Here is a 27,188-nt window from a genome sequence, read left to right as displayed (position 1 = left end):
ACCTATGAAAACAAAATGAATCATGAGCTGATGCATTATCGTAAATCTGAAGTTCAAAAAAACATCAGTTTGAGAGATATTTACAATGGCATTGTTTTCGGCTTGTAAATTTTGTAAATTAAAGTGGTCCGCCTTGTGTGGCTCCTGCTCGTTGTGACAACCCACTGAGTAAGTACACCTGTTGTAGTAATTCCTGCCACAGAATGCTTAGAGTTTGGTAAGTTTTTGTCAACAATATTGTGAGGGGTTTAATAAATAAAATGGCGGCTTTGATTTACTTTTTACTTACGCAAGTCCTGTTTCTTATCTGGTATGATAAAAAAATTAAAACCCACCACACAATATTGTTGTCTGCTCTTCCGAATGTGACTTACCTAAACCCTACATGCCGGCTCCAGGCTCCAGCCGAATTCCGTGGTGAGCGGTGTCACCAGCATAACGCACACTGGGGCTTCACAAGGAGCAGGAGCCGGTGGGTCTGAATCTAAAAAAGAAAAGTGCCATTTAAGCCAATTGTGCTGAACGCTCCCCTTAGGCTGGCTACTTGGAGCATTCTGCACATAATTTGAAGATGTTGCATCCCTCATATCTGTCCCTGACAGCGTTCTCAGGACATGCTAACAGCCGAAAACATTAGTACATTGTAAACATCTCTGTAGCTCAGTGATTAATTTAAAGAGATTTTTCGATTTTGAAAACTTGTGAAAAATGTAAAGTTTATTGCTTTAAAAATGCATATTTAACAGCTGCTAAAAAATCTCATTTCTTGTGTAAGTAGTAGACTTGTAATGAAATTCACTGAAGTAGTCTAAGCAAGTGAAAGAACAACCTGTTAAAGCTGACAATCTATGAAGTTTTTCAGTGGGATTCCGTGCCATTTTTTGCCGATTCTATGGCTGCAACTTATTGCTGTAAAAAAAAGCCCCTTTAAAAATATGTCCTTTGTTTTGACATGTCAGGTTTCATGAGACACCGTGGTAATTAAATACGATTTCCAACTTCCCACTTCTAAGTAAGTTTTCTAATAACTATAGTAACTATGCATTGTAACATTTCCGTCTTTCTGCCCCTCAGTTAGGGAAGGGAAACTCAGGTACCACTTCTTGAGACACACTTTGGGTTCTGTCAAAATAGCAAAGAAACTCAGCTCATCATTCAAAAGGGCACAGCACATGGTTCCAACTCACAGCAAACGCTTCAGTGTCCTTTCAAATTACATGGTAAGCATGTGGTGCTGTACTTTTTTTTTTGGCATTAATAGACCGAAAGTCTTCTCAAAGACTATTAAGTGATAGTCATGATAATCTCACAGGATAGGGAACTAAATATATGGATGAATACTCCCAACACAACTACCATTGGCATCAAGTTCCAATTTTTCCAATTCTAAAATAAAAAGGAAAAAAACCCTATGAATAAGCAACTGAAGTGGCTTCTGAGACATTTAGGTGACTTGGGATAATGAAGAGTGTTCCTTGCACAATACTTTATGAGGAGAGAACAAATGTTTTCATACAAAATATAGAGATTTTTCACAAAGTATAGCCCATTTAAGTAGTCTTCAAATGAAGGTACAACATATGTTCAAAGGTAAACAGGCTATTCAGAGATCTCAGAACCCTAGTAGAGTAACTCGTATACAAAGCTGTGACTGAATCCCTTCAGAAGGAGGTTGTATCACTAGTATGTCCTATATATGCAGGTTGGAGATAAGATTATAGCTATAAAATCGTTATTTACTTAGTGAATCATTGATGGCAGAAGTACAATTAAAATTCTCATGCTCTACATTGGTGTCAAAACAGGAACATCTTTTTCCCCATGGTTTCTCTTTATGCTTATTTTTACCCTTTCAAAACAGAATTTTCTTTTCTTGATTCTCTATATTCATTCAACTTACTAAAATGTATTCAAGATTTTGTCTGCCAGCAAGGACTCAGGATAGGTTAAGCTGTAACAGGAGTCCTCACATATAATGAAAGCTGTATTTCTGTAATGAAGAAATAAAAGTCAGATTTCACGTCTTCCTCCTACCTTCATCCCTGGTCTCTCTTGGGATCTTAAGATTATTTCAAATCAATAGTTTTTGCTTATATTAGTAAGCTCAAGAAGTCGTTCATTCTTGCATTTCAGTTCTTCCATTTTGAGTTCTCAATTTTCATTTAACTAAACTGATTAGTAAGCTACAGAAACCAGTATCTACAAAGTTTATTTTCATGATCTTGGCTGTTTCGCTACATTTAGGCTTAATAGGTGTGCACGTTTATGAGAACAAAATGTGCCAAATTCTAAGAACAAATATTGTAACAGTGTTTTTAAAACATTCTGAAAACAACATGCTTGATATTCCGATGCCAAAATTCTTACCTCAAGCATGTTATAGATGATGTAGAGCTTTATGACAGACTGTCCCCTTATCAGATGATACATCATAGAGTAGTCAACATAGTGCATCATGAAGTAACAGATGACCAGTATCACTCCTTTGAGCATGTCACACACCTGAGCAGGTTGCAGCAAACGTCTATCACTGAAATACAAAGGGCAAGAAGTTCCACTAAGTGTCACATCCCCACAAAATATAAATGTTATGAAGTCAGTCAGTCATGAATTTACTGAAGCTATTCAGCAAGGATGCATTTCAATGTAGTTTATTAATCCTTCCCCAGCCCCCCACTCCAACACTTAACACCATCACCATGACAAGCATCACACTCCTGAACAGGATCCTCTTATCTGCCACATCCATTTAGTTAGAATATCGTATTTGTTGGGTAAGATATCTCACTTGTTAAGAACATTCTCCATGCATGCCCTTTAACTTTTTATCTACCTCCCCTTTTCCAGCCAATTCTACTTATCATTTTGACTTCCTCAGTTACAGAAACTGCATTTGCTATAACCAAAAGAGAAAGAAATGAAGCAGTCATCTTCAATTTCAACATAATGATCCAGATGCTAAAGAACAGATCCTAATTGCAATTCCATACCTTCTTTTAGCCCTAAGGTCTGCAGCAGTCTCAGCACAATTTTATATCAGAGCTTGAGGCTGAACCAATGCAGACGTTTTCTTATTTACAGTCACACAAGTCTCCCTGAAGTCTAGACTAATCATCACACAGTTTTATCCTATAACCTAGAACTCCAGGAAGAATACAGTTTTACCTCGACTGCCACAATACCAGCCATAAGCATCATGAAGTTGCAAGGTAATAAATATATACTTGTCTAGTTAGCTTAGTACTAATAAGATGCAAAGCATTTAAAATCTTTGAATTAAATCAGTTTAACAATTATGTATCAACATACAGAGCTATAACTTCTGTTAAATCTAAGTCTTTTTAAGACACACACTGAAAGACTGTTGCAGAAGTTCACATTTTACAGAAGTCAGAACAAATTAGCTGAATGTGAGTCATGAATTTTCGTTTCCTGTATTCCTCAGTCACCAGTTTCAGAGATTAGACAATGCTCCCATTATTTTTTTCCTAAACATGTTATCAGTTTGAATATGCTAATTTAAAAAAAAAATATGCTGTTTTTGAAAAACATCCAAATAGTTATTTATGACCTCCTAATCACTGTCAGAAGCAGCTGCTGTAGAAGTAGACAGCATCCATCATGGGGAAGACAAACTCTAAGAACATAATCAAGAGCACAACTGCACTTCTGCAAGTGGTATCAATTCTGAAACTAACTCAGGAGAACAACACCTTATAAAGGTGCGGCCAAAATCACACACGGCATCCTATGCACGCCAAAGATGAAGACATTTTGAGAATATGCTGTGTACAGAACAACTGAATAAATAATCACTACTATACAACACAAAGGCTGTCCAAAAGGGTCAGACCAACTACACCTGACTGCTGTGCCTTGCAGGAATTAAGCTTTTGTAGAACAGAGTACATTCACATAACGGTTTTAGAGAATGTTACTTTACAGTCTTCAAGGTGACTTGGATTTAGTTTCTCACTTGCTGCAAATAAGCAAGTACCTAGAGAAAACTTCAGTACCATTCCTTCAATCTTTTCTGAAGCTTTAACTAAAAATACAATGTATGCTCTATTCAAAGTTGTGCAATAACTTGTACTTCTCACCCCATGAGAAGCAGAAGCAGCAGTAATGCTGTGACAAGCATTTCAAATCACATACTTAAAGGAACTCATCGAAATACCCTCAGAATTTCAATTTAGTCAATTTGATGACAGAGAGCTCTCAGCATTTCTAACCCATAGTCAGTACAAGGGACTACTACACAGGCTGACTACAGAAAACTACTTTCTAGAAAGTGAAAGAAGATCCTGGCATTTAAAAACTGTTTCACTATTCTTTCATTTACACGGAAGAGATCCCTTTATATTGTCTAGGCAAGAAATCTAGGGTCTGCTGCTAACAAGTTTCTGATTGAGAGAGATTAACCGTGACTATTTCATAATCTACGATGGCACCTCTACAGCAGCAGAATACTTTTCTGCTCTGTCTAATGACATTTGCAGAAGGATTTAGCCATGTGGCTCTGAATATAATATGGAATGGGAGTAATTATTTCTTACAAGGACTAGGAAATCAAGTAAATGGATTAAGTATAATAGATCTGTCCTCTTTTGGCAGATAATACAGAAAGATTTGCAAAGTCTGCAGTTATGAAATAATGTAGTCAGAGTTCAGAGAGAAATAAACATTGCAGTTCTAGTATATGATCAGCTCATATTGGTTCCATGTCATAAATCATTCCTGTCCTTCACATGAAACTATTTAAATACATACATAAACACACATAGGCTGACATGATTTCATGCCTATCATAAGAAGTCTTAGCCCATCCGTTACATACAGCATTTTCTGCATTTATTTTCCTCAATGTTTCCACTTAGTGTCTCCAATAACTCAGTAACTACGTTCATACTCGGTGCTAATACTGGAAAATAATTTCAGAACAATCTTGAACACTCAGCAATCAGACCTCTTGATTAGTATCACATACAAATTTGTAATGCTATATTCGTCATCATGAGTACTACAGAATCTCAAAAACTGAAGAGTCATCATAACCCTGGGCAATACTAACTATAAGTCACCAATGTCCAGAAATGAACAAGATACACACAGTACAGTTCTGATGCTTTCATGGTGTTGTTCCCTACTTTTGAAATGCTAGAAAACTAGACAATACTGAGTGCGTGCTTAACTCTAGAAAATACTGAATAGAGACAGAAGTTCAAACAGCTCAACTCATTGAAAGCATTTGCAATTTTACAGTTGTGCATGATAGGTAACAGAATACAAAGATTTCACATGAAAATTAGTTATTGGTGATTGTGGTTTTTGTTTTTTGGTTTTTTTTTCCTCATGAACAAGAAAAGGAAAACAATGAATAAAGAAGAGCATGACAACTATCCTGTTTTATATTTAATCGGTCTGTTTACTGAACAGCAAGCAACAATCTTTCTACAGCAATAGGTATCCCAGGCATACACTGACACCGCAGGTGTGAATTACGGCCATTCACTGCTTTAGTGAACTTTGCTCTGCAAAGATATCATGAGAGCCTGTAGTCCAACACGTAGTTCCTCTCACCATCTTAGTGGATTCCAGAAATAATGTTATGTGAGAACTGTTTCACAATTTGGCTAATTACACAGGTGAATATATTGTAAATTATAATTTTCACATGTCATAAGCCAGTAAATACGCAGATTCAGTGCATTTGCAGCATCCTTCAGAAGTGCTTTAACAAGATGCAAGATGTCTGTCTTTTCACCCATTTCTTTTCTGCTGCTATTCCATTATCACTTCTAACTTTTTACTGTAAGTCATGCTCTTCAAGATACTCTTTTCAGATTTTCACAAGCAGTTTCATTATGCTAAGCTTCGAGTCCTCATGTTTAGCTGTACAGACTTGACTGCCAAGGAAGCGAATTTTTATATTAAACTTCTTCAGACGCCCCAGTCCCTGTATAGTAAAGCATAAGGCTTATCCATTCTTTCCATTATTTGCTGCATAAAACCTTGAATTGCTTTTCTGTTACTACTGCTGAATACACTGATCTGTTTAAACATGAGCTGATGCTTCAATCTACATGAATCCAAACTGAAAAATCCAAGCATTCCTTCACAAAGAATCTACAGACAAACTTTCCTCCACCGTAACACTAATTAGCAAATTAATAGAACAAAGAAAAACACACGCATGCAGGGACATTATTGTTTCACAGCAAGTACTTAACAAAATGTTCAAATTCTTCAGCATATGGGTTACAGTTAACATTTTATGCCTCGTAATTAAAAAAAAATCTCCACTGAAACAAACAATTATGCTTCCAAATAATATAATTATACAAATGCATGCTTAAGGGGATAAACATGCTTGTTACTAATGCTGATTAGGAAGTGACATGCGAGCCTTCCTACTACATCTCCCTCTTAACACCACGGCAGGTTTTGGTTCCAGCCCAGTCAACTAACAAAAGGAAAAGGATAAGCTCAGTGCTTATCACACTGTGTTTGTGACAGCTGAGAGTGAAACCATGGTAAAACCTGTACAGTGCACTGACTGCCATCAGCAATGAGCCAGGAATTCAGAGAACTGGCCTGTTATGATGACTTTGTCAACTGTGTGCCAAAGCACATTTAGAAAGCATGAACTCAAGTTCTTCCTGTTTAGAAAATGATGTCATCTGAACAAGCAGCCTCCCTTATAAATGTTTAGGATGCATTACTTTGCCATCTTACATAATTAAAATACTATCAAATTAGACTACTATGAAATTTAAACACTCAATTTTTTTTATACAGTTTAGGAACAAATAAAATTTAAATGTTTCATTTTTAAGAATTTGTGACATTTCAAGCTTATTCAAGCTTATTTCACGATATACATAAAACCCAGTGAAGGAAAAATTTGGTGTGGAAAACTTTGTCATAAGCAATTTTCTTAGATGAGAAAGTTTAAGGAACTAGTTACTTGACTAGTAACTTGTTACTACTTAACTACTTGAAACCCTCCAAGTTTCACAGCCCAAATCCTACTCTTCAGACAGATGCCTGTATCCTTTCTTTCAAAACCTGTCTAAAAGAGGTGATGGTGATGTCTTCTCACATTTGCTTTTATACAGTACCTTACTGGTTAAAGCACATTCCTGAGACAAGAAAAATCCAGATTCAATACATTATTTTCACTGAGAAAACCAAAACTACATCCTTTCAGCCTTCAAACTCCTCTCCAAACAGCCAACCTATAGATCACGAAAAGAGTACAATTTCCATCCCTCCTATTTAAACTGTTCTGTTATAGAAAAACAGTGAAGTCTTTTCCATAACAACTACTTGACTAGTCCACTTGCAAAGTGTGCCTGTTTGATACTATACCCTTGTCCTGGTTCCAGTTAGGACAGAGTTAAGTAGCTCATAGTAGCTGGTAGGGTGCTATGTTTTGGATTAGGATGAGAAGAGCGCTGATAACATGCTGATGTTTTAATTGTTGCAGAGCAGTGTTTACACCAGGCCAAGGACTTTTCGGCTTCTTGCTCTGTCCTGCCAGCGAGCAGGCTGGGGGTGCAGCAGGAGCTGGGAGGGGACAGACCCAGGACAGCTGACCCAAACTGGCCAAAGGGGTATTCCATACCATCTGACGTCATGCTAAACAATATATAGGGGTGGCTGGCCGGGGTGGGGGGGCCGGCTGCTCGGGGATAGGCTGGGCATCGGTCAGCGGGTGGTGAGCAATTGCATTGTGCATCACTTGTTTTCTTACACATTATTATTGTTAATACTATTACCATTATCACTATTATTATTTTCCTGTCTTAATAAACTGTCTTTATCTCAACTCACAGGCTTCACTTTCCCGTTTCTCTCCCCCATCCCAGAGAGGGAGGGGGGAGGGTGAGCGAACGGCTGTGTGGTGTTTAGCTGCCGGCCGGGTTAGACCACAACAACCCTGAAGATGTGATCCACGTTTCATTCACTAGTAAGAGTTCTGTCTACAGCTACTGGTTGGAAAAAGTAAGGTTCAATCAGTCTTTCATAACGTAAGTGACTGTTGCGATGCTATGGAGAGTTACTGATGTGTAGTGTTTTTGACTGTTTCAGCTGAACAGAATGTTTGATTTCACAGTATTGTTATTTTTTTTAGGTTATTAAAGAAAAAAAATAGCTCAAGGCTTTCAGGGGTATCTACCCTAACAAGCCCTTTTTGCTCCCTCCAACAGCTGTACAGCTAAAACTACTTAGCAATAAGTACAGCATTATCAAAATAAACCAGTTTACTGATATCACTTTAATATGTTAAAAATCACAACTACTAATACACAATTTTGCTTAAGTAACAGACTTCCAGAACCACGAAGATCAGGTGTTAAGTGCTGTGATAAGCCTTGCTTATTGCATATAAACTGGCTGGAACACAAACAAGAAAAACAATAAGTTGGTTTTTTCTACAGAGTAAGAACAAACAGACTAAAAATCTCATTACAGTTGTCTACAGCTTCATCACCATGTCATGTCTCTGTATGTCTGCACAGTAACCTGTAGAGAAGTACACTTGTATGAGTCCACGATTACTGCAGCATGTGATGTATAGGCACTCTGCATATATTATTTTAAATGCAACTCTGCACAGACTGCCATATACTGCCATATCACTTATTTACTTTTGTCTTTCGTGCCCACTTGTGCTCCCCAGTTCTTCACTAGCATGTGGTTTACCTGTCACCTTTTAGATAATTTTTTTTTAAACCAACACAAATTCAGTACATTTTTCTTGTTCAATGTTTACAGTTTAAAGATGTCCAGCAGAATGACTACTACATTTTTAATTGGTTCCTTTAGGATACCATCATCTTAGTAATTCAGGTAACTCTAAACAATTACTTCTTCAGAGTTATCATGGATAAAATTCAGAGTACTGATGTCACACATGCAGGAATTTAATGATGTAATTACACTACAACTGCAATAATGCTTTAGATGAATATTTAAATCTTAAAATCATGGAACTTAATCACATACATATATGTGTATTTATGAAATTAAAATAACATTTATTTCTAGAAATGTTATTGTACTTCACACTACTCAAAAAAAACTTTTCATTTGAATAGGTTCATTTAGCTAATAATGCGCCGAAGAAGGGTTTTAGCTCTGAGGTTACAAATTCAAGCAAGAATTTTAGGGCAAATCTTACCTAATTCTTTTATTCAAATACTGTTTTTCAAAGTTGGACAACCTCTAAGGTATGTATCAATTGGTAAAATTCTTCCATTATCAGAACAGTGATCTAAATAAGCAGTTATACTTAGATACCTTGTTTCTCCCTTTTTACAACATAGATACTTGTATGAAAAGTGAACTGTATAATTTTGTTTTGCACAGATATTTAGTCTTTATCAAAGTCTTAATCCTTAAATGCATCCTTCAATAACGAACTGCAGTATTTTAAAGTGTCTAACCTTATATGAACATAAACAAAAATGTACAGATTGACGCATAAAGTGATGACGCTTCCCTGTTGGCAAACTAAATGAAGATGCCAGGGAAAGAAAACCTAGTTTGTCTGAAGGGCATACTTACACATATAGCTACACTCTTAATTTTTTTCAAAATGAGAAGTGTATTTCTGAAAATACTTTCTTACAACTATGCTCAAGTTTGGAATTAAGCTTGGCTCCAGAAAAAAAGCTATTTTGTTCAAGTCCAATACTTACTTTGAAATTAAAAATAAAGATACAGTATGCAGAACTTCACTGTCATAAAATTGCTGACATATACAGACTTAGTGCTGATAAAAGTGTCTCAATTGAAGACTTGTATACAGAGAGCTAAGCTGGCCAAGCTAAATGGCATTTCATTTCTCAAACAGTAAAAAGCCTCTACATGCACACAACACAGCACAGAACCATGCTAAGAATGAAACAAAACCAACCTTTCTGTTAGGCCCCGATGAGAGCTGTCTCAAATAAAAAAAAATGAGGTTTCAAATAAGTGACAACTAAAATTATCCTTCATTAAGTGTTTCTTTTTAGTAACAGAATCAACTGTAAATGAAGTCAGTAAATAAGCATAAGAAAAAATACTGCATTTTATTCTACAGATAATCAATTCAAAATCTAATACTAAAATACCTGCCAATGAACTTTAAGAACTCCCTGCAAAACTTAAGTATTACAAGAAAACCAGCTTGTAATACACATAAAATATAGCCATGAACTTGACTGAACTGTTACTTAGAATAAACATAAAATGCTTAAGGCACTATAAATAAAGTACAGCAGGGGCTATGTTTTGTTTCCAAGACACCCTATTGTAAATTGGGCTGAAGTGGTACACAGACGCTCTGTATAAACAGTGTTTTAAACCTATTAAGATCACTACCCATTTCCACAGGGAAGTGAAGTCGTATTCAAAAGTATACCTACCATAAACAGCACTGAATCAGTTTCAAGTACTGCGTATTAAGTATTGGCTTCTCCTTTGAAGTATGTTAACTTAGCTATCCTATTCGTTTGTAATCAGTCTTTTTACTGATTACATGATGATGAGTTTGGCCGATAGCATAGAAGGAAAAAGAAAATCAGGATTTACTCACCAAGGAGGAATCCCTGTGACACCACATTCCATCCTATAAAGGAAGTGAAAGTGCTCTTCCCTTCGGTCTGATTTACAAGAAAGAAAGAAAGAGAAGGTTGTAATGTTGCTACACTATGCACTGTTATGGAAAGGAGAAAGGAGTACTTTCCGAGAGATTACTACAGAAAATACTGAGTGTACCTGCCCTTTTTGGTTGGTAGAAAGTCACAATGGCCAAAAAAATAAGTTTGAGACTAAGTGTGCAACTGAGGTTCAAATGTATTTATGAACAAAGTTCCATAACGAGAATCCCAGTGTATTTTTTTTCTCTGAGATGCTTTCTTCCTACTATTTATTTCTTGAAGTAATTTTTTCATTTATTTCCTACTGAAAAGTGTACATATATCACTTTACAGGAGGGCAGTGGGAAATTTAAAAGGCACATATAATACAACTAAAGTTAATGATGTTATTGCTGACAAAACCTAAACTCACTTATTTCAGGGAGAAGGCAACATCGTAAAAGAAAACACAGAACATGTACTTATAATCTATATCGCTATTTCAACATGGAAGAAATGTAAAGGTCTTCCCAATTGTTCCTCATGTAGGAGGAGTCATATACACCATGTTTTCTTGAGAAAGCTAAATTTACAGGAAATCTCACTTTCCACAGCAAAAATCCTTACTTATTTTACAGACAAGATGTAAAATGTCTTTAAGTATAATTTTATTGGGAGTCTTATCAGAGTTTCACTAACATACAAATTTAGCCTTTGTATCATAGCGATTTTCCCACAAGAGCTTTTACTAGTGTGCAATGTATTTAAAAAAACACACCAAAAGTTAGCTTTATAAGTGTGATTCAAAACAAGCAGATATTAATCTGCTCAGAACCTGAGGTTTTTAAAAAAAGTCTTATTTGTAAAAGAAAACTGTACCTTTCAACCATGGGTACAGCTAGTTTTAGGAACCTATTATCAAGGACTAAGTCTGAAAAGAGCTCTACCAGGTCCACTTCTCTCTCTCTTCCCCCCCCTTTGCTCCAAAGCATGTGCTTTTAAGTGGTCATATATTTCAATAAAATGAGATTAGTTTGTAAGGCTCAAAGAGCAGATTTTAGGAAACTTCTTTCCACTACTTGGAAGGAAACACAAAGAGCTGTTGAAATTTTTTATTTTTGTTATTTCTGAAGACTGCTAATGTAATTTAATTTTGTGAAGTATTAATTTTTTAAAGAGCACACTTATAGAGTAGAGCAGTAATGAAGTTTCACCTGCCAAAGCCACCACAATCTGATGATTCAGCCACTGCCAGTTTGACTGCAACAATTTAACCTGCAGCTTATAGTTTACTTCAGGACAGAATCTTGGATTCTTCTCACTGAAGTTGTCAGTAGGTTTTTGAGTCTCTAAAATAGCTATGTTAATACCAATACAGCTCTGACAAATACACAGAACTATACTGACTCAAAATGAAAGATCCAGTGATGAGGAATGATGATTTAGCAGTCAAACTGAAGCAACTTACACTGTCTAGGCAGAAAAAGAAAAACTTTGAGATACATTACTGTGTTCTCTTAACTTTCTTAGATGGAATATTAAAATGTGGACGAGGTGACAGCGCACTCTCCCTACATTTAAGTAAACACTGCGCACAATATTATAGGCAGGAATTAACCCATTTTACATAGAACGTGTTTTCATTGTTTGGAAGAAATAAAGGATAACAACCTTGTTCTACAATGAATAGAGAGCAAAGAAGTTATGAGGAAATAGAAATGAAGAGTAAAGTGGAAGGTCAACAGAACACTTGCTGCTCAATCATGTCACTTAGATGTTGAGAAAGAAGTCAAGATGAAGGGAGGAGCACTTTTATTTGCTACACAGAATGGAATATGATGTGGCAGGTTCAAAAAACACCTAATCACACCTCTCAGCACTTACTTGACATTTGTGAGGAAGCATGAGTTAAAAGATAACTAGCCACCCGCTTTGTAAGTACCTTGTGGAATTATAGATGCATTTTACCTACTGACCTCTATTTAAACACAAAAATGTATTTCCTGAGCTAGAAAAGCCCCAATCTTATTTTTTTACCTTAACAAATCAGCATAACTAGGAAGAAAAACAAGGAAACACACAAATAAAAAGCAAAGTGCAGACTGAGTATTCAGAAATGAGAGTCATTATATCTGAAAAAGCTTCATTACATACTATAAACACGAGCTGTCAACTTTTCAATAAAAATCCACCAGCTTTAGAACATTAATGACTTAGACAAAGCCTCCGGTAGTGAAGAGGTAATTGAAATCCAAAGGAAAGAAATTCCGTAAACTTTTGAAGAAACTGACACGAGAAATTGTTTGAGGAATTCCTACCAAAACACAACCTTCTTGATTCAAGATGATCTTAGTTTTACTGAATCTTACCTGATAACGCTTTAAAGTTAACATATTCAAGTTGAACAGATTAAACTGGATTCTACTCTGCCGTTCACACTATCATCAGACAAGCAGACTAAGTCCTAACATTGCAGGTATGCGCGTGTGGTCTTTTGAACACCACTTTCTTCAGTAAATTGCATAATAGTCCAAGGCAGCAACTGGTCTTTCAAATTTTAATCGCTATTTCTAAAGAGCAGAAAATTCATTTGTCAAAAACAAAGCTGAGTTTATAAACAAGGAAGAACACTTTGTAAATTGAAAAAAGTAGCTAGAAAATCCACATAGTATGCTAAAATCCATTACCTTCACCTGAATTTTAATATTTTAGCAATAGCATCCATACAGATACTTACAAGTCGGCACATAATTTGACTTGTCATCATGTTAAAATTGAATAGCTGCCATATGGTTCTGTACACAGCTAGGAAAACTCTTGACATTTTGAAAATATGCAATTCAGCTCAAAATTAACAGCAAAATTCAGTATGACAGACTGCCACCTGGTGTCTATTTTAAGCAGCACCCAAGTACAAAAGTTTCAACTCAGGACAATACTTTAAAATAGTATTTTTTTAATGCAACTAGACATGCATTTTCTCTAATCTGAAGACACATCCTGAACTATGCATTGAAAAGCACTTCACATATAAAAGACTACTAATAATGTAAATGCAAGTGGTTTGATTAACAAAAAAAATAATCAGCAACCATTAATCAACTTTTTAAATCAAATTTGGAGAAATGAAGAATGAAAACCCCGAAGTCCTTATTTATTCAAGGAAAAATTAAAACATCCATATAAAGACTCCTATCCTTTTAGGTTACACTTAGGATTATGTCACCAAGTTTACTTTAAAATATCAATTTTTAATCAAGGAAATTAATCGTCCCATTTTTTTGGTAAAAAAATACTATGAATTAGTAACTTCCTCAGTACTGATCTAAGCAAAAAAAACGTCAAGGGGTTAAGACTGTTAAATTTCTTAAGGTTATTCTATCTAGTCCCATCCCACTTACTCTCCAAGATTCTTTTAAAGAATACAAAAAATCCATTTTATACAGGGACCCCTTGGGAAAATGTTATTGGGGAAATCAGGAGAATTCATTTGTTGTAAAAATTAATTTTTGGTTTCAATATCAAAGAGTCTGTCAAAATACAAAGGCTGAGTCATTAACTCAAGACTAACAAATCCCAGAACACTGTTCAAATAGATGTTAGTTAAATGAATGGAACGACCCAGGATAAGGTTACGTCTCTGCTAACAACACCCCTCAGGCACATTCAGGGGCAATCTGCCATCTGAAGGAAACAACATTCGAGACAGTGACTGGTGGCAAAGCTTAACAGTACCCCGTAAACACTGTTGCTTTGGCTAGGTTAGAGCAAAACTTCTACTTCACAGTGGAAGAAGTCATTAGTAAATCAAAGGCCATAAAGTTAAGCACACAGATAAACAGAAAACATTATTTAAGTCTATAAACTCCTTCCTCTTCAATCAACTTACCGTAATCCATAGCAAGGCAAAGTGATGAACCGGAACATTGCCAGAAAAACTCTCAAAGGAAGCAGGGTGAATATATACAGAAAAGCATCCAGGCACAAAAAGATTCCAAAAAACATCAACTAAATTATAAAAATAAAACAGGTGTTAGTAGTTTATACAGAGTTACAAACAAAGAATTATACTGTTTTATGAAAAATACATTTACATGTTACTTTAATTAACCTAATAAGATGAGTAAGATGAATTTATAAAAAAACTATGCACTTAGACTACTCAGCAAAAATTCTGCCCCATGAGGCCCAAACAGCAAAGAATTTTACAGACTTCCCCAATTCACTGAACTCGGACCTTATTTAACAGATGAATTGCACTTAATTACTGCAGCTCATTTTCCCATAGTGACTTTCCTCTAAAGTTACAGAAATTAATGTTTTAACTTTAGGGGGAAAAAGAACTGTAGAGTTGTGTGCACACGTGCAAAGCCATTTTCTGCATGTGTTTGTTCTTTTTTGTGTGTCTTCGCCCCACCCCCCCAAAAAAAAAACAAACACTACCTAGTCAGCTTTCTATTGCACACCTAATTACAGCTATGGTAGTTCTCCTTCAGAAAATATGCACTTTTCTTTCGTACAAAGAGGAATGTAAAATATGAAGAGGCCAATTTACATACTCACCCTCAGTTTAAATGCTTCCTCCTTAACTTATAAGAACAGCTAAAGCCATTTCACTATAGCCAAAAGCCAAGCAACTCTATCATAATTACACTAGACCTAAATTCTGCAATTAGAAAGCTGTTATATACCCATCTCTCCCCAGATGATGTTCCTTCTTTATGTGCTTTCTGAATGGATCTAAGATTTATCTGAATGAGACTCTAGGCACTTGCTGATTTCCCTAACTCTATTTCAAGAAAAGTTAGGCATGTACCTAGCTAGGCATATTAACTCCTAACGTTGACGTTAAAATAATAGTATGCATTTCCTTTTTTTCATTCATCAATAAAATCTATTTTGCAAAATAAACTCAAACGTTATATATAATAATAGCAGGTTAAAGAACATCAAGTACCTACCTAATATCAGAAGATAAATTTTATTCCAGTTTATTCTTATCCTAGCTGATTATGATTTACATTCGTACTCTTTTAAGTAAACCATTAGGTAGTAAACAATACAAGTCATTAAGACAATTCTTCCCTTCCTTTCCTACTCTGACGTGTCATTTGAATGAAGCAGACTTTTGAAACACAGTCAAACAATTCCTACAATAGGTGACGGTCTGCATGCTATTTAGTTTGCTTTCTAGGTGCTCATCAGCATGCTTTTTCATTTTTTTTTCAGTGAGTATTATTCAATTTGATACAGTTAGAATGAAAGTTAGCCTGGACTAAACCTGGGCAAAGAACATTTATTTCATAATCTCTCTGTAAAAAGATATCTATTACCTCTCAGATCCATCTGCTTATTCCTTAGTTTCATATTCTTTCTTTGATACTCAAAACAGAGACTGAAATCTGATTTACCGTGAAAAAAAAAAAACCAAACAGTAATTTGAGCACTTACACCATCAACCCCATTTAAGCAGAGGCCAACAGTCTTGTATGTTCTTAAATGCTCTAACTTTTATTGGAAACCTATGGTGATGATCCTTCAGAATAATTTCTGTGGCTTGGAAACTGCACATAATAGTCTACATAATTAAAACAGAGATGAATATTTACTTCTGTAAAGCTAGGTCTCATTGTGACCGAGGATTAATTGCATGACACTGAAGGCGGAAGCGGGGCTCTGACAAAAAGGAATCCTGCTCTCCCTCCCTTCTCCACTTCTCTGTATGTAAACTTTCTACTCTACTCCAAGCTATTCAGCTACCCCTCTGTCCTCAAAGACTCTGGATTTGTGAGAATATTGGCTGAGCAATTCAGCACAATACCCTAGCAGAGAACAAAACAAGCAAGAAACCTGAAGCATTCCCTGCCACATTATGAGCTGATTTACATTTCAGAATGGTCCAACGAGCTCATGCAAAACAAGTAGTGTGTATAAGGTGGGAGACCGAAGTGGGAGCAAGAATCTTCTTTCAAGATAAGGTAGTGTTAAATTGGTTTAGGCTTACCATATTTCTCAAAACTTAGAGGTTTTGAGAAATTTAACAATCTTAACTCTTAAGGTTATGGTAACACTGCAACCTGCACAACGTTATTACCAATTCGCCTTACTCTTCATCCCTGAGTACATTCCTGCTGCCTCCTAACTTTGACACCCTGTCCTGCAGGGTTCCAAAACGGTTACACCAGAACAAAATTCCCTTCTACATCAGAGCACTGCAATTGGCCCACTGAATTATATTTAAGCTACCACAACGGAGGTGGCGGAAATGCATCAATCAGGAAGAACCACAACACTGGGGTAGAGGGAGAAGGAAAGGAAGGTGTGGTAAGCAGTGGCCAGAAGCAAAACAGAAGGCTATGGAAGTGAAATCTATCACCATACTTTTAGACTGGAAAATTCTTTAAAACAAAGGTTTTCCTTTGATCGACTATTCCTTGAAGATCAGTGACATTTTTGAATACATCACCACCTGGACTTCCAAGCTAATTATGTCAGTCTCTGCTAATAACATCAAGTGGCCATTAGCTGAAAATACTGAAAATTAATCAGTGCAGATTTTTTTTTTTTTGAGTGAAAGTGTTTGAAAAATAAAGATTCCTTTAAATACCTTCACGTAGCAGATTTCATCTTGAAATTAAAAGAAATCTTAAAGAATACTTCACCTTCTCCAGTTCTTTTGGTATCCGCATGCACGTGTATACTCTCTCTCTCCGCTCTGTGTATTTTGCTTCATTGTGTTCAAGGAAGTAGCCTCTTGTTAGCTCAGCACTGATGAACCTCAGTAATGAAAGATCTACATTTGGAAACATACAAAAGCAGAAGACACTTCAGACATTAACTCCACAGAGTGAGAAGGCTCCTATGCTTTTGTTACTTGCTACGTGCTCCAGTTCCGTCACATCTAACACAACAGGTTTCCGCTAATAGCAACTAGAACATCAAATAACTTGGTACGGAAGGAGCTGTATGAGAACTGAGTCCTACTCCCTCCCATTTTCTGATCGCTTCCCAACAAGCAAAATAAACTACTCTCCCCAGCCAATCGTTTTCATCAGACATCCTGCTTCTCCAAAAGGTTACTAAAAAAGCTATGCTGAACGCAGTGTATCTAATGGATCTAACTCTTATACTGAGAGCCCTACTAAATTAGAGCTTAATTTTAGACTTTTATAGTTATTTTCTTTCTCAGCAACACTAGCAGCTTGCTCTTTATTTTAAAAAACACCTTCTGTAAGATCACAGCATTCACAGGTAAGTGATCGCAGGTGATTCAGTGCACAAACAGTAAAGGTGTCCTGATCATTTGCTAATCAGATCAAAAGCCCTTCAAGACTGAAATGCAATCAGGTGTGTATAGGTCTTCTGCTTTTTAACAGCTGTAGGTAAATAAGCTGAAGCCTGACCTAAGTTTTTAATCAAGCCATATGGCTTTAAAAAAAGACAGAATAGCCTTTCAACAGTAAATAAATAACAATTATGAAAGCTCAGGCTATCAGCAGCACGAGGAAGTTGAGCTTACAACACTCACTGACAAGTTCTCAGATCGGCACTTCCCATCTGTAACACTTCACAAGTGACAGGAGACTACACTCATGTTCAAAATTTCTGGTTATTACTGGCATTCAAAACCAGACACTCTCAGTGTTCACACAACGTCCAAAATACAGATATCACCCATCTAGACAGGTGAGAAGCAGCAGTGACTTTATCGTGGGACAAGACCATGCTCGCCAGCAGCAGATTGAGACTTCAGTGAGTTTCGGTGACCACTGTGGGGGGCCTTGCACAGTACAGTGCCCCCATCCGTGGCGAGGCGGGTGAAGAGAAGAGGTTGCACAGCACAGCCTTAAAACAGCCGCGATAACAACAGCTGTTAAGACAGGGACACAAGCAGGGACAGCACGTGTGAACAGTTCACTCCAAAGTGATCGCATCGAAGATGATAACAACCGTCAGCTGGATGGAACGGTAGTCAAGAAATTACCAAGAGTTTTAAGGCAAAGAAGCAATCAGCTTGATAAGAAGTTTAAAAGTCACAGAAGAGGCAGGGGTGTGCGCTTGCCTTGGGTGGTAACCTCCACTGCCTTGGGTGGCGGACACATGATCAGAACTTGTCGGGATTACAAGCATCTTGAAGTTTGCAGTTGTATATTAACATAAATAGGTATTGTTAATAGATCATTTCAATCATTATTTGCTTTCAACTACGTGAACCAAACCCTGTAAGGACTTGTTTGGATGGTGTTTGCAATAATTTATGTAACTGATCTGCTTCTAGCAGGCTACAGCTACTGTAACCCCTAAAGGTATTTGTTTTAAAAATAAACAAACATGTAGTTTAATGAGTGGAAAAAAACTAATATTGACATTTAAAGCTTCAAACAAAGTTCATGCTAGTGAAATAACGGCAGAAGTTCATACTACTAAATCATTGTTCAGATCTCAGCCAAACTTGTTTTCTGAAGTCCTCCTCCGTAACATCATCATTTGAAACTCAAGAAAGAATTGGGAAAAACAAAACAAACAAAAAAAAACAACAAAAGATAAGCTTAGGTATGAACATCCAAACTAACTACTCTGGTAACTTCCCAGCTACATTTTCTGACACCACAGATAACCAACCTTCACTAACCTAAAGGTAATGCATCTCAAAACCAACACAAGTTTCCTGCAAAATAAATATTGACATACGGGCAACCACCGTGGAGTAACAGCTGAGCTGTCTGTTCCCACTTCCCATTACCTCACATGAACTGGTTCATTGGCTTCGTCGTTAAAAAACAAATCATTTTAAGTTCCCTCCACCTCACTGAACTTCCACACCCCAGACACTCCTCGCAACTGAAGCTGATCAATAGAGAAGCTCCAGACTGTGCACGTAAAACACCCTCTCCAGCAACGGGATGTGCTGAAGCACACAGTCGCCCAGCCACCTCCTTTCCGAGCACTTCCTAGCACCCAGCATCACCCTACTTCTGTGCCCACAGAGCCACGGAGCAGATCGGTGCTGGCCCTGTAGGAAAAACCCTGCCAGCAGAACAGGATGAGACACCAAGGCAGGACAGAGCAATAAATCACCTGAAAAGGGGCTTAATTCTGCTATGAAAGCATCATTTTCTGTTAAATTGAAGAAAATGCGTTAATTCCTACTTCTAATTTATTTAAATTTCCCTCCTCTGCAGTCAAAAAGTTTTGGCCTAAGTTTAAATTGTTCAGATGGCATAGTCTAAATGCTTTAAGTATTCTCATTCATCTCCCCACGTCGGTACAGAAAAGCACAAGCATCTTCAAAACGTAAAAGGCCACAGTTATTTTTTCAAGATAAAAAGATAATGATTTACCAAAGTTATACTTCAATGCATAGCGACACAAGGGATAACCATTAACCAGAAACAGGGAGGAAAACTTGTGCAAATGTACAATCCACCGCGCCTCACAAATTTTCTGTTGAGAAACAATCAGAACATTAATCCTTAGTGCTAACAGTTCCAGGCAAAAGTAGCACAATACCTATATTTTTGGTCTAGTTATTTCCTTCCCCTCCAGACAACTCCTCTGTACAGTACTTGCCCTACTGTACCATCTTGAAAGAAAATCTGCTTCTGTGTACTATAAAGCATAATGCTACCAGCAATGATGAATTAGAAGTTTTAGTTGTTATATCAAAAACCTGTTCCTGTAATGTTTTCTCGAAGAATCAGAGTACACCAATGACTTTTAAATATTTTTTTTAAATTAAGATCAATTGCTGGAAGATTATTAGTATTTTTCCCCCCTGCATACCGATTTGTTTGCTTTAAAAAAAGTTCTGTTCAGCTGTCTTTCAGGAACATCACTGCCCATCTTGACCGTATTTTCCCCACCACAAACCAAGTCACAGTACTGTAACCAAGCCAGCTCCTTACAACTATGGGAACTGCAGCAGTTTCACCACCAAAACAGCGCGATCAATGATACTATGACATAATACACCAGAAACAGACATAACACCTGTCAAGCTTAGAAGGAAACCATTCAGTCGTTGCTATATGATTTAAGCTAATTTCCGATCACTATTTTTTCCTCTTTTCTATTTGATATGACCTGTGGTGTCACGTTCCAGCCAACGGTGAGGCAGACAGCTTGGAAATCTCAACACTTCTTGAGCACTCTTCACATTTCCAGCTAACCACTCTATTAAGTATAAGGTGCTAAAATAGTTGGTTGGACGTTTAGCAACATCAAATCAACTTGGCCATGTCATTTAGATGTCATTTATCTATGGTGTAGATGTCAACCATGTCATTTAGATGACAATTTTTACTTTTTATGAACGAGGCTGGGCTAAATTTCAGAAGTTACTTGATGGATACCTAAAATAATCAGTTCAAGTATAAATGTAAATAAAACTGTGTAAAGGCCGTTACTGTCAATCTACTTTCTCTTATTATTTTTCCCTGTGAAATCATTAGGTAGGAAAACACAGTCAGTGAGAAACTCTTCTAACACTCCGCATAGGATTTCAAGGCTCTAATAACACAGCTACTTTCAGTAGTAGAGGAAAAGACTATTATGTTGATAATTACGTGTACCTAACAAGCAATGTTTAACGATGAAGCGTGTTTCGTGCCTCAGGAAGAAAGCCAAGTTGTGTGCCCCAGACCCGAGGAGCGGAGCTGAGGACACAGAACTGCTCTGCCCCTGTGGCTCTCCGGAGCCAGTCCTCAGCAGGCTGCAGGTTTAACAACCCCATTTTTAACATCAGCGCGAAGCTTTCCCGTTACAGACACCCTTATAACTTAAAAAAGCGTCCTGACACCGATCGGTTAACGCGCTAGGTTAAACTTCAGTGCTCTCATCGCCCTTTTTGAACACGCTCGCGTGAAGAGATGAGGGTGGACGGGGCGAGTGTAGGAGCTTCGCTTCACCGATGGGGCCGAGCTGGGCGGCTGAGAGCAAAGCAAAGGGGGCAGAAGGGCCTCAGCCGCCAGCCGAGCCCCGTTCCCTGCCCTTCCTTTCCCTCCTCTCCTCACGGAGCCGCCAACAACGCCGCTCCCCGCACCCCGGCGCACTTTTTGAAGTCTCTCGCCCAAGTTCGCGAAGGCGGCGGCGGCGGCAGCGCCCTCAGCCCCGCCTCGGGCACCCGCTGAGGCTGACCCGGTCCCTCAGCCGGGCTGAGAGGAGCCGGGACAGCCCCGCCGGGGTCCTCCCCGCTCCCCGCAGCCCCTCGGGCCGCCGCCTCCCTCCCCGCCGCCGCTCCTCACCCGAGAGCCCCCTCTTCTTCTTCCTGCCCCGGTCGCTCTCGTAGAAGCCCAGCGTCTCCGTCCGCTGCTGCGGGGCCGCCTGCGGCTCGCTGCTCCCCCACAGAGTCTTGGGCTCCCCGCGGCAGCCCTCCTGCTGCTGGGGCTGCGGCTGCTGCGGCGGCTGCTGCTGCTGCTCCTCCGGGGCGCCGCCGCGCCGCCCTTCCCCGCCGCTCCCCGGCGCGGCGGCGTCGGCAACGCCGGCCATGTTCGCCGCCCGCTCCGCGCTGGCCGCCCCCGAGCCCCGCGCCGCGCCGCGCCCCTGCCGCTGACTCATCACCGTGCGACGGCGGCGCCGCGCGGCCCGGCCCGGCCGCCGCTACAGAGCCGAGCGCGGGGCGGGGACGGGGGCGAAGCCGGCGCGGCGCCATCTTGTGCGGCCCCGCCGCCGTTAACCGCTTGCGCGCCGGCAGCCCGGCGATGCCTCCGCTGCGAGCCTCCCCCTCCTCTCCGAGCCTCCCCCCGCCCAGCTGGGGCCCTCGGGGCGTATTCGGGTCCTGTTTATATCGTGGGGTGGGAATAAAGATGGTTGTGTGAGGGAAGGGGTCTTGCGTGTCTTCTTGTTGGTGCAAAGGGCGCGCGTGGAAAGGTCGCGCGGGCTCAGGGGCAGTAGTGCAAAGCAGCTTTAAGGTTATTAATCTACGCCGCACTGCACAAATAAGGCCGTGATTGGAAAAGGAAAGTGAGAGGTGAATTATTAACTGTAAAGCCAACAGGACTTCAATGTGCTTGTTGGACCTGACCTCGCACTTCAGGTCAGCGGCCTGCTGTCCGTGTTTGTGCGGCACTTTGTGCAGGAGGCCTCCGGAAGGAGACGCCGTCTGTGAGCCAGCCTGTGTGAAGGATGGTGCTGCTGCGGTCGTCTGGTGTGCCCAGGGCTCACGGCAGCCCACCGGGTCCTGGACCACCTGTGCCATGCTCCGTGGGACCACAAACACCAACACACCCAACCGGCCCCCAAACCAGCCCTCAAGGCGGCATAAACTCTTGCAATTTGGGAAGTGCCGAGGCTGAAAATGTCATTGGTTAGTTGCAGTGGTCTTAGCGGGGTTATTAATGAAATATAATTGTTCCTGTTTCAAAGCGCTTAGAATGTATAGAGGAGTAAACATGAATATAAGAAGTAGGTTGCTCAAGGTAAAGGCAGAATACTTGTTTGAAGAAGGAATTCACATGGGCACAAGGACAAAATACCTGGCCTGAATTTCAAGTACAAGATCTCCTTCACATTCACTTCTCGTGTTCTTATCATGCGTTCGGAGGCCAGATTCGTTCAGCTTAATATTTAGCCACTTATCCTGGGTAAACAAGGAGTGCTTTATTCTTTCTTTGGAAGACAACAGTGTGCGTAGTTTTCTTCTAAAACTCTACCTCTAAGTTAATTGAACAAAGAGTTGTCTCAAAGAGCATTTCAGGCCTTGGATGGTCTGAAAGTGCCCATTTCCACTGCCATTAATGGTTCTAGATGCCTAAAATCATGTAGGATTAATGAAGGTCCTGATGTTTTCAGGCCACGGAGAGCTTTTTAAAATGTATAATAACATCAAACAGAGAACTAACAATGATAGTTACAATACATCAACAGTTTTGTCTTCTCCCTTCTTTTCTCTGTGGGTGTAAAAAGCAATTGAAAAATAGGATGTGGAGCAGAAGTCCCTAAAAAATATTTGAAAAATTCCTCTTAGCAGGAAAGCTGCTGCAGTCCATGCAAAGTTACATGACACCCTGAGAGACTGCTTCTCTCCTCCCAGCTGTGTGCAATAGCTATATCTATCTGTAAGATGCATTGCACGATCTTTAAGGACAACAAATTGTCACAACCTCGTTATCAATCTTATCCAAATGAAGGCATTTGCAGCATCAAGCATCCTCTAACAACCAGCTGTGTCTTCCTTCGGGCCCACTGAGAAGCTATCAAATGAATTGCCTTGCACTGGTTGTGACAGCACATACATTTTTTTTTGCATCTTGGGTTAACCCAAGATAACCTCGATTAGTTTACAAAATATTCCAGTTTTTCATTCAAAGTAGTTCAGCTGAAGGCACAATAATAGTACGACTGCAGAAATTTTAAGCCAAGAATTCACTTGTATTTTTGACACCTCAAAAGCATATGAGCAGATATTCTCAAATTACTACCCACAGAGTCCCTGCATATGTTTTTCCTGAGCCTTACATTCCTTTTGTAACCTGTCACAATTTTGAAGTGCTCTTTTACATGTGCAGAGATGTGTGTGTTTCAACTATTATATGTGGTATTTTAGCAAGTTGGCCACTTCAAGACGGTAAATGCAACTGCAGCAAAATCCGGCCCCAAGGTATTTGAGTCTTTGAACTGACAAATGCAGAGGGGAAAAGTTGTTTAGCGAAAAATTTTTAGCAGTGTTGATTTAGGAAGTAGTGGCTCATTACGATATCTGCTGTTGGGAATTATCTGGGGCCATCTGCTGTTTGGGCATGAGACGCAGTATTTTGTTGCTTTTCATAGCTTATCTGCTATGAGACATGCTACTCATACTCTGCATGTGACTCTGCAAAGGGTCAGAATCCACTTTGCAGTTTCATAACTATTCACCTTTTTTTTTTTTTTTTTTTTCCTGAAGCGATTTTCCTGGAACAAGACACTATCCTGTATGTATTCCCACAGACGGAGTTTCGCTGTTTTCTGAGAGACATTTAGCAGGGAGAATGGTTTCAAAATAACGACTCCAACGAGAAAAATGCAGCTTCATTCATATAGCAGTGAAAAACATTTGGGTAGTCGTGGAGTGAATGCAGGCTGGGAATAAAAATCTACTTGAATTTTATTAGAAAAATAAGTACGTAAGATCTTTGGGGCTTTGTGAAGGTCACTTCATTTATTATTACTTTTTATTTTATTTTTTTACCTTAGGTTGCCCATAGGTATCCTACAGTAATGATTATCTACCTATAATGTATCTTGTACATAATCATCATGGAGGAAATTTTGCTCATTTGATATCAGGAGGTTTCTTTTTACACTTTCAAGTTTTAAAACTTTTATACCGTGTCCAGGTCAGTTATGCTTTAGTCCCTGAATACTCATTGCTGCAACTATGGCTCCTAGTGGAGATAGTCTAATGAGCATTTTTATATGGTATAAAACTTCTCATGGATATTTTCTTTTCCCCCCACAGAACCCAACAAAGGATTATAAAGAAGAAGGAGACTCAGATGATGCATAGCCCTTCTTTGCAGTGCTTTTTGCTGGCAGAACTGTGATGTATCTCCAGACCTTGGCATCTATGTCATTTACCCCTACCAACTTACATATCCCCAATTAACACAGATAGTTAATCAATGAAATGTGCTAAAAAGTGATTCAATAAGTGCTTATTTTACAGAGCAATACAAACATCAACAGCTGTCCACAAAATGGTAAGTAATAAAAGATGTAAATTATAGGTTAAGAGATGTGAAAGAATTATTGAGAGAAATATGGAAACTCAGTGTGCTAACCCAGACAGAGGTAAGTGAAACTGGAGAACACATCAGTTAGCAGTAAAGAATAAGCAGGTGTTAAAATGATGATGGTAACGAAACTTATAACTGTATATAAAAACATCTGGTATCTATCTTTCATTGTAAGCTTTTTGTGACTGAGACTTGAACTTGACTTTGCAATATCATTCAAAAAAGCTTAGATACTAAAATTGTGTATTTTAATGGTTTCATTTCTTGAGTGTGCTGTAAGCATTATATTGAGTTTTAGCCTTAAATGTGATTTTCAATCATTCGTCATTTTCAAAAATGTCATCACTGGGTACACCTTCTGTGAGGAGGCAAGTCAACAAAACTCATGATGAACTCAAAGTGCAATAATGATGATTTTTTTCAACAATAAAATATTTTCAGACTTTCTTGTAACATAAACAATATATTTTATACTGTGTTTATGACTTTTAGTTCATAGATCCCTTAGTATGTGGGTGCATATTCATTCTTCTACTAAAGGCAATGCATCTCTTAGCAACAACTGATATTAACAAACTTGGTTCTGAATCTTTCTAAATCGCAGCTGTCATATATTTGCAAGGTACAAAAGTATTGGTTGGAAGTATAATCTAATTCTGTCTCAGTCAGTTCTGTTTGGTAGCTGAAGTTAAAAATATCTGTTTACGCCCACAGGAGAAAAATCATGCAAAGACTCTTTCCTCCATTTTATGTTCAACCTCTAAGCAGTACAAGAATTTTTGTATGGGATAATCTTCTTATATGAAAAATAATCTGTGTAAGAAATCGCTGTGTAGAGACTGTCTAGCACCATATGTATTTCACTTGCTTATTTTCTTATCTCAATATAAAATTTACATTGCTAGAGCTGACCATATTTTTTCCTGAGTTGTAGTCTCACTAAAGATTAGGTTGACTCTTAGGTAAGGTAAGGACATTACTCAACATCAGCACGTCCTTGAATAATGCAAGTACAAATCATGTTATGCAATACTACAATACCTGAAAGTCAGGTTTGACTTCTCACTGGTATATTTCCATTATTTGCTTGCTTTGGATACTCTATTATATAGCACAAGAGCTGCTCCATAGCGAGAATCAATGGTACTTTTCAATAACAGCATAATTTTCCATACCTACCACCTTTGAAATTTTTAGAAGAAATCGTTCTTTTGAGATATTTCTATGTGGCATCTTGTCCTGAGACCATAGTTCACAACTTCAAAGAGTGAAGGGCAGAGGTACTGAAAATTAGTTCTGTATTACAGATTTTTGAAAACATGGTTGCATTGTTTCAAAAATAAAATTCATAATATTCTTGTTTGTTTGTTTTTGTTTTGTCGTTCTTGTTGTTCAGACTTCTATGAGCTCACTAGTTTGATATTTCTAGAGCTCTTTCCCTGTAAGTGTTTTCATCAAGGCAATACCTTTCTTTGACTCTCAGTGCCAGTATTTTCCTGCCCATGGTCTGATCTCCATTTCTTGGTGTACAGATTTCTTCAAGTTTGTGTCTTGAGCAAAACCACACAACTCAAACTGCTGCCTCCGTTGCAGTGCAGATACCTGATCCTCTGACACTTGTTACGTAAGAAAAGAAGCGAATGATCTTTTCAACTCCACCATGACTGAACTGCATGACTTATGGGACATTTCCCCTCAAGGTTTACACCCTTGAAAGCAGATTATCAGCGAGATTCCTGAATCTTAGATTCCAAGTTCCTTTGTCACAATCTTCATCCCGAAGTGTTGGAGGAAACATCTCTTCTCACTTTATTTCTTGTTACATATTTGTAGCTATACTGCA

General features: G+C 38.5%; 1 protein-coding gene and 1 long non-coding RNA gene across 2 annotated transcripts in view; one reads left to right on the top strand and one right to left on the bottom strand.

Annotated features, from left to right (window-relative positions):
• Positions 1 to 22,188, bottom strand: part of TAPT1 (transmembrane anterior posterior transformation 1) — a 39,999-nt gene extending 17,811 nt beyond the window's left edge. The window contains exons 1-4 of the mRNA XM_083835771.1: positions 21,875 to 22,188; positions 17,294 to 17,424; positions 14,521 to 14,639; positions 2,368 to 2,530 (exon numbers count right to left, since the gene is read on the bottom strand). Coding sequence (XP_083691897.1) covers positions 2,368 to 2,530; positions 14,521 to 14,639; positions 17,294 to 17,424; positions 21,875 to 22,187 — 726 coding nt within the window. The 5' untranslated portion in view covers position 22,188. The remainder of the gene's footprint in view (positions 1 to 2,367; positions 2,531 to 14,520; positions 14,640 to 17,293; positions 17,425 to 21,874) is intronic.
• A 656-nt stretch (positions 22,189 to 22,844) lies between these two features.
• LOC310899418 lies at positions 22,845 to 26,702 on the top strand. The gene is made up of 2 exons (XR_014584269.1): positions 22,845 to 24,729; positions 25,069 to 26,702. It is a non-coding gene; the product is annotated as an uncharacterized lncRNA (long non-coding RNA).
• The last annotated feature ends 486 nt before the right edge of the window (positions 26,703 to 27,188 follow it).

Source organism: Anser anser, assembly GCF_964211835.1.
Source record: "Anser anser genome assembly, chromosome: 4".
NCBI lineage: Eukaryota > Metazoa > Chordata > Aves > Anseriformes > Anatidae > Anser > Anser anser.
The sequence above is the reverse complement of the archived record's forward strand: the minus strand, read 5'-3'. Positions and strand labels throughout refer to the sequence as shown.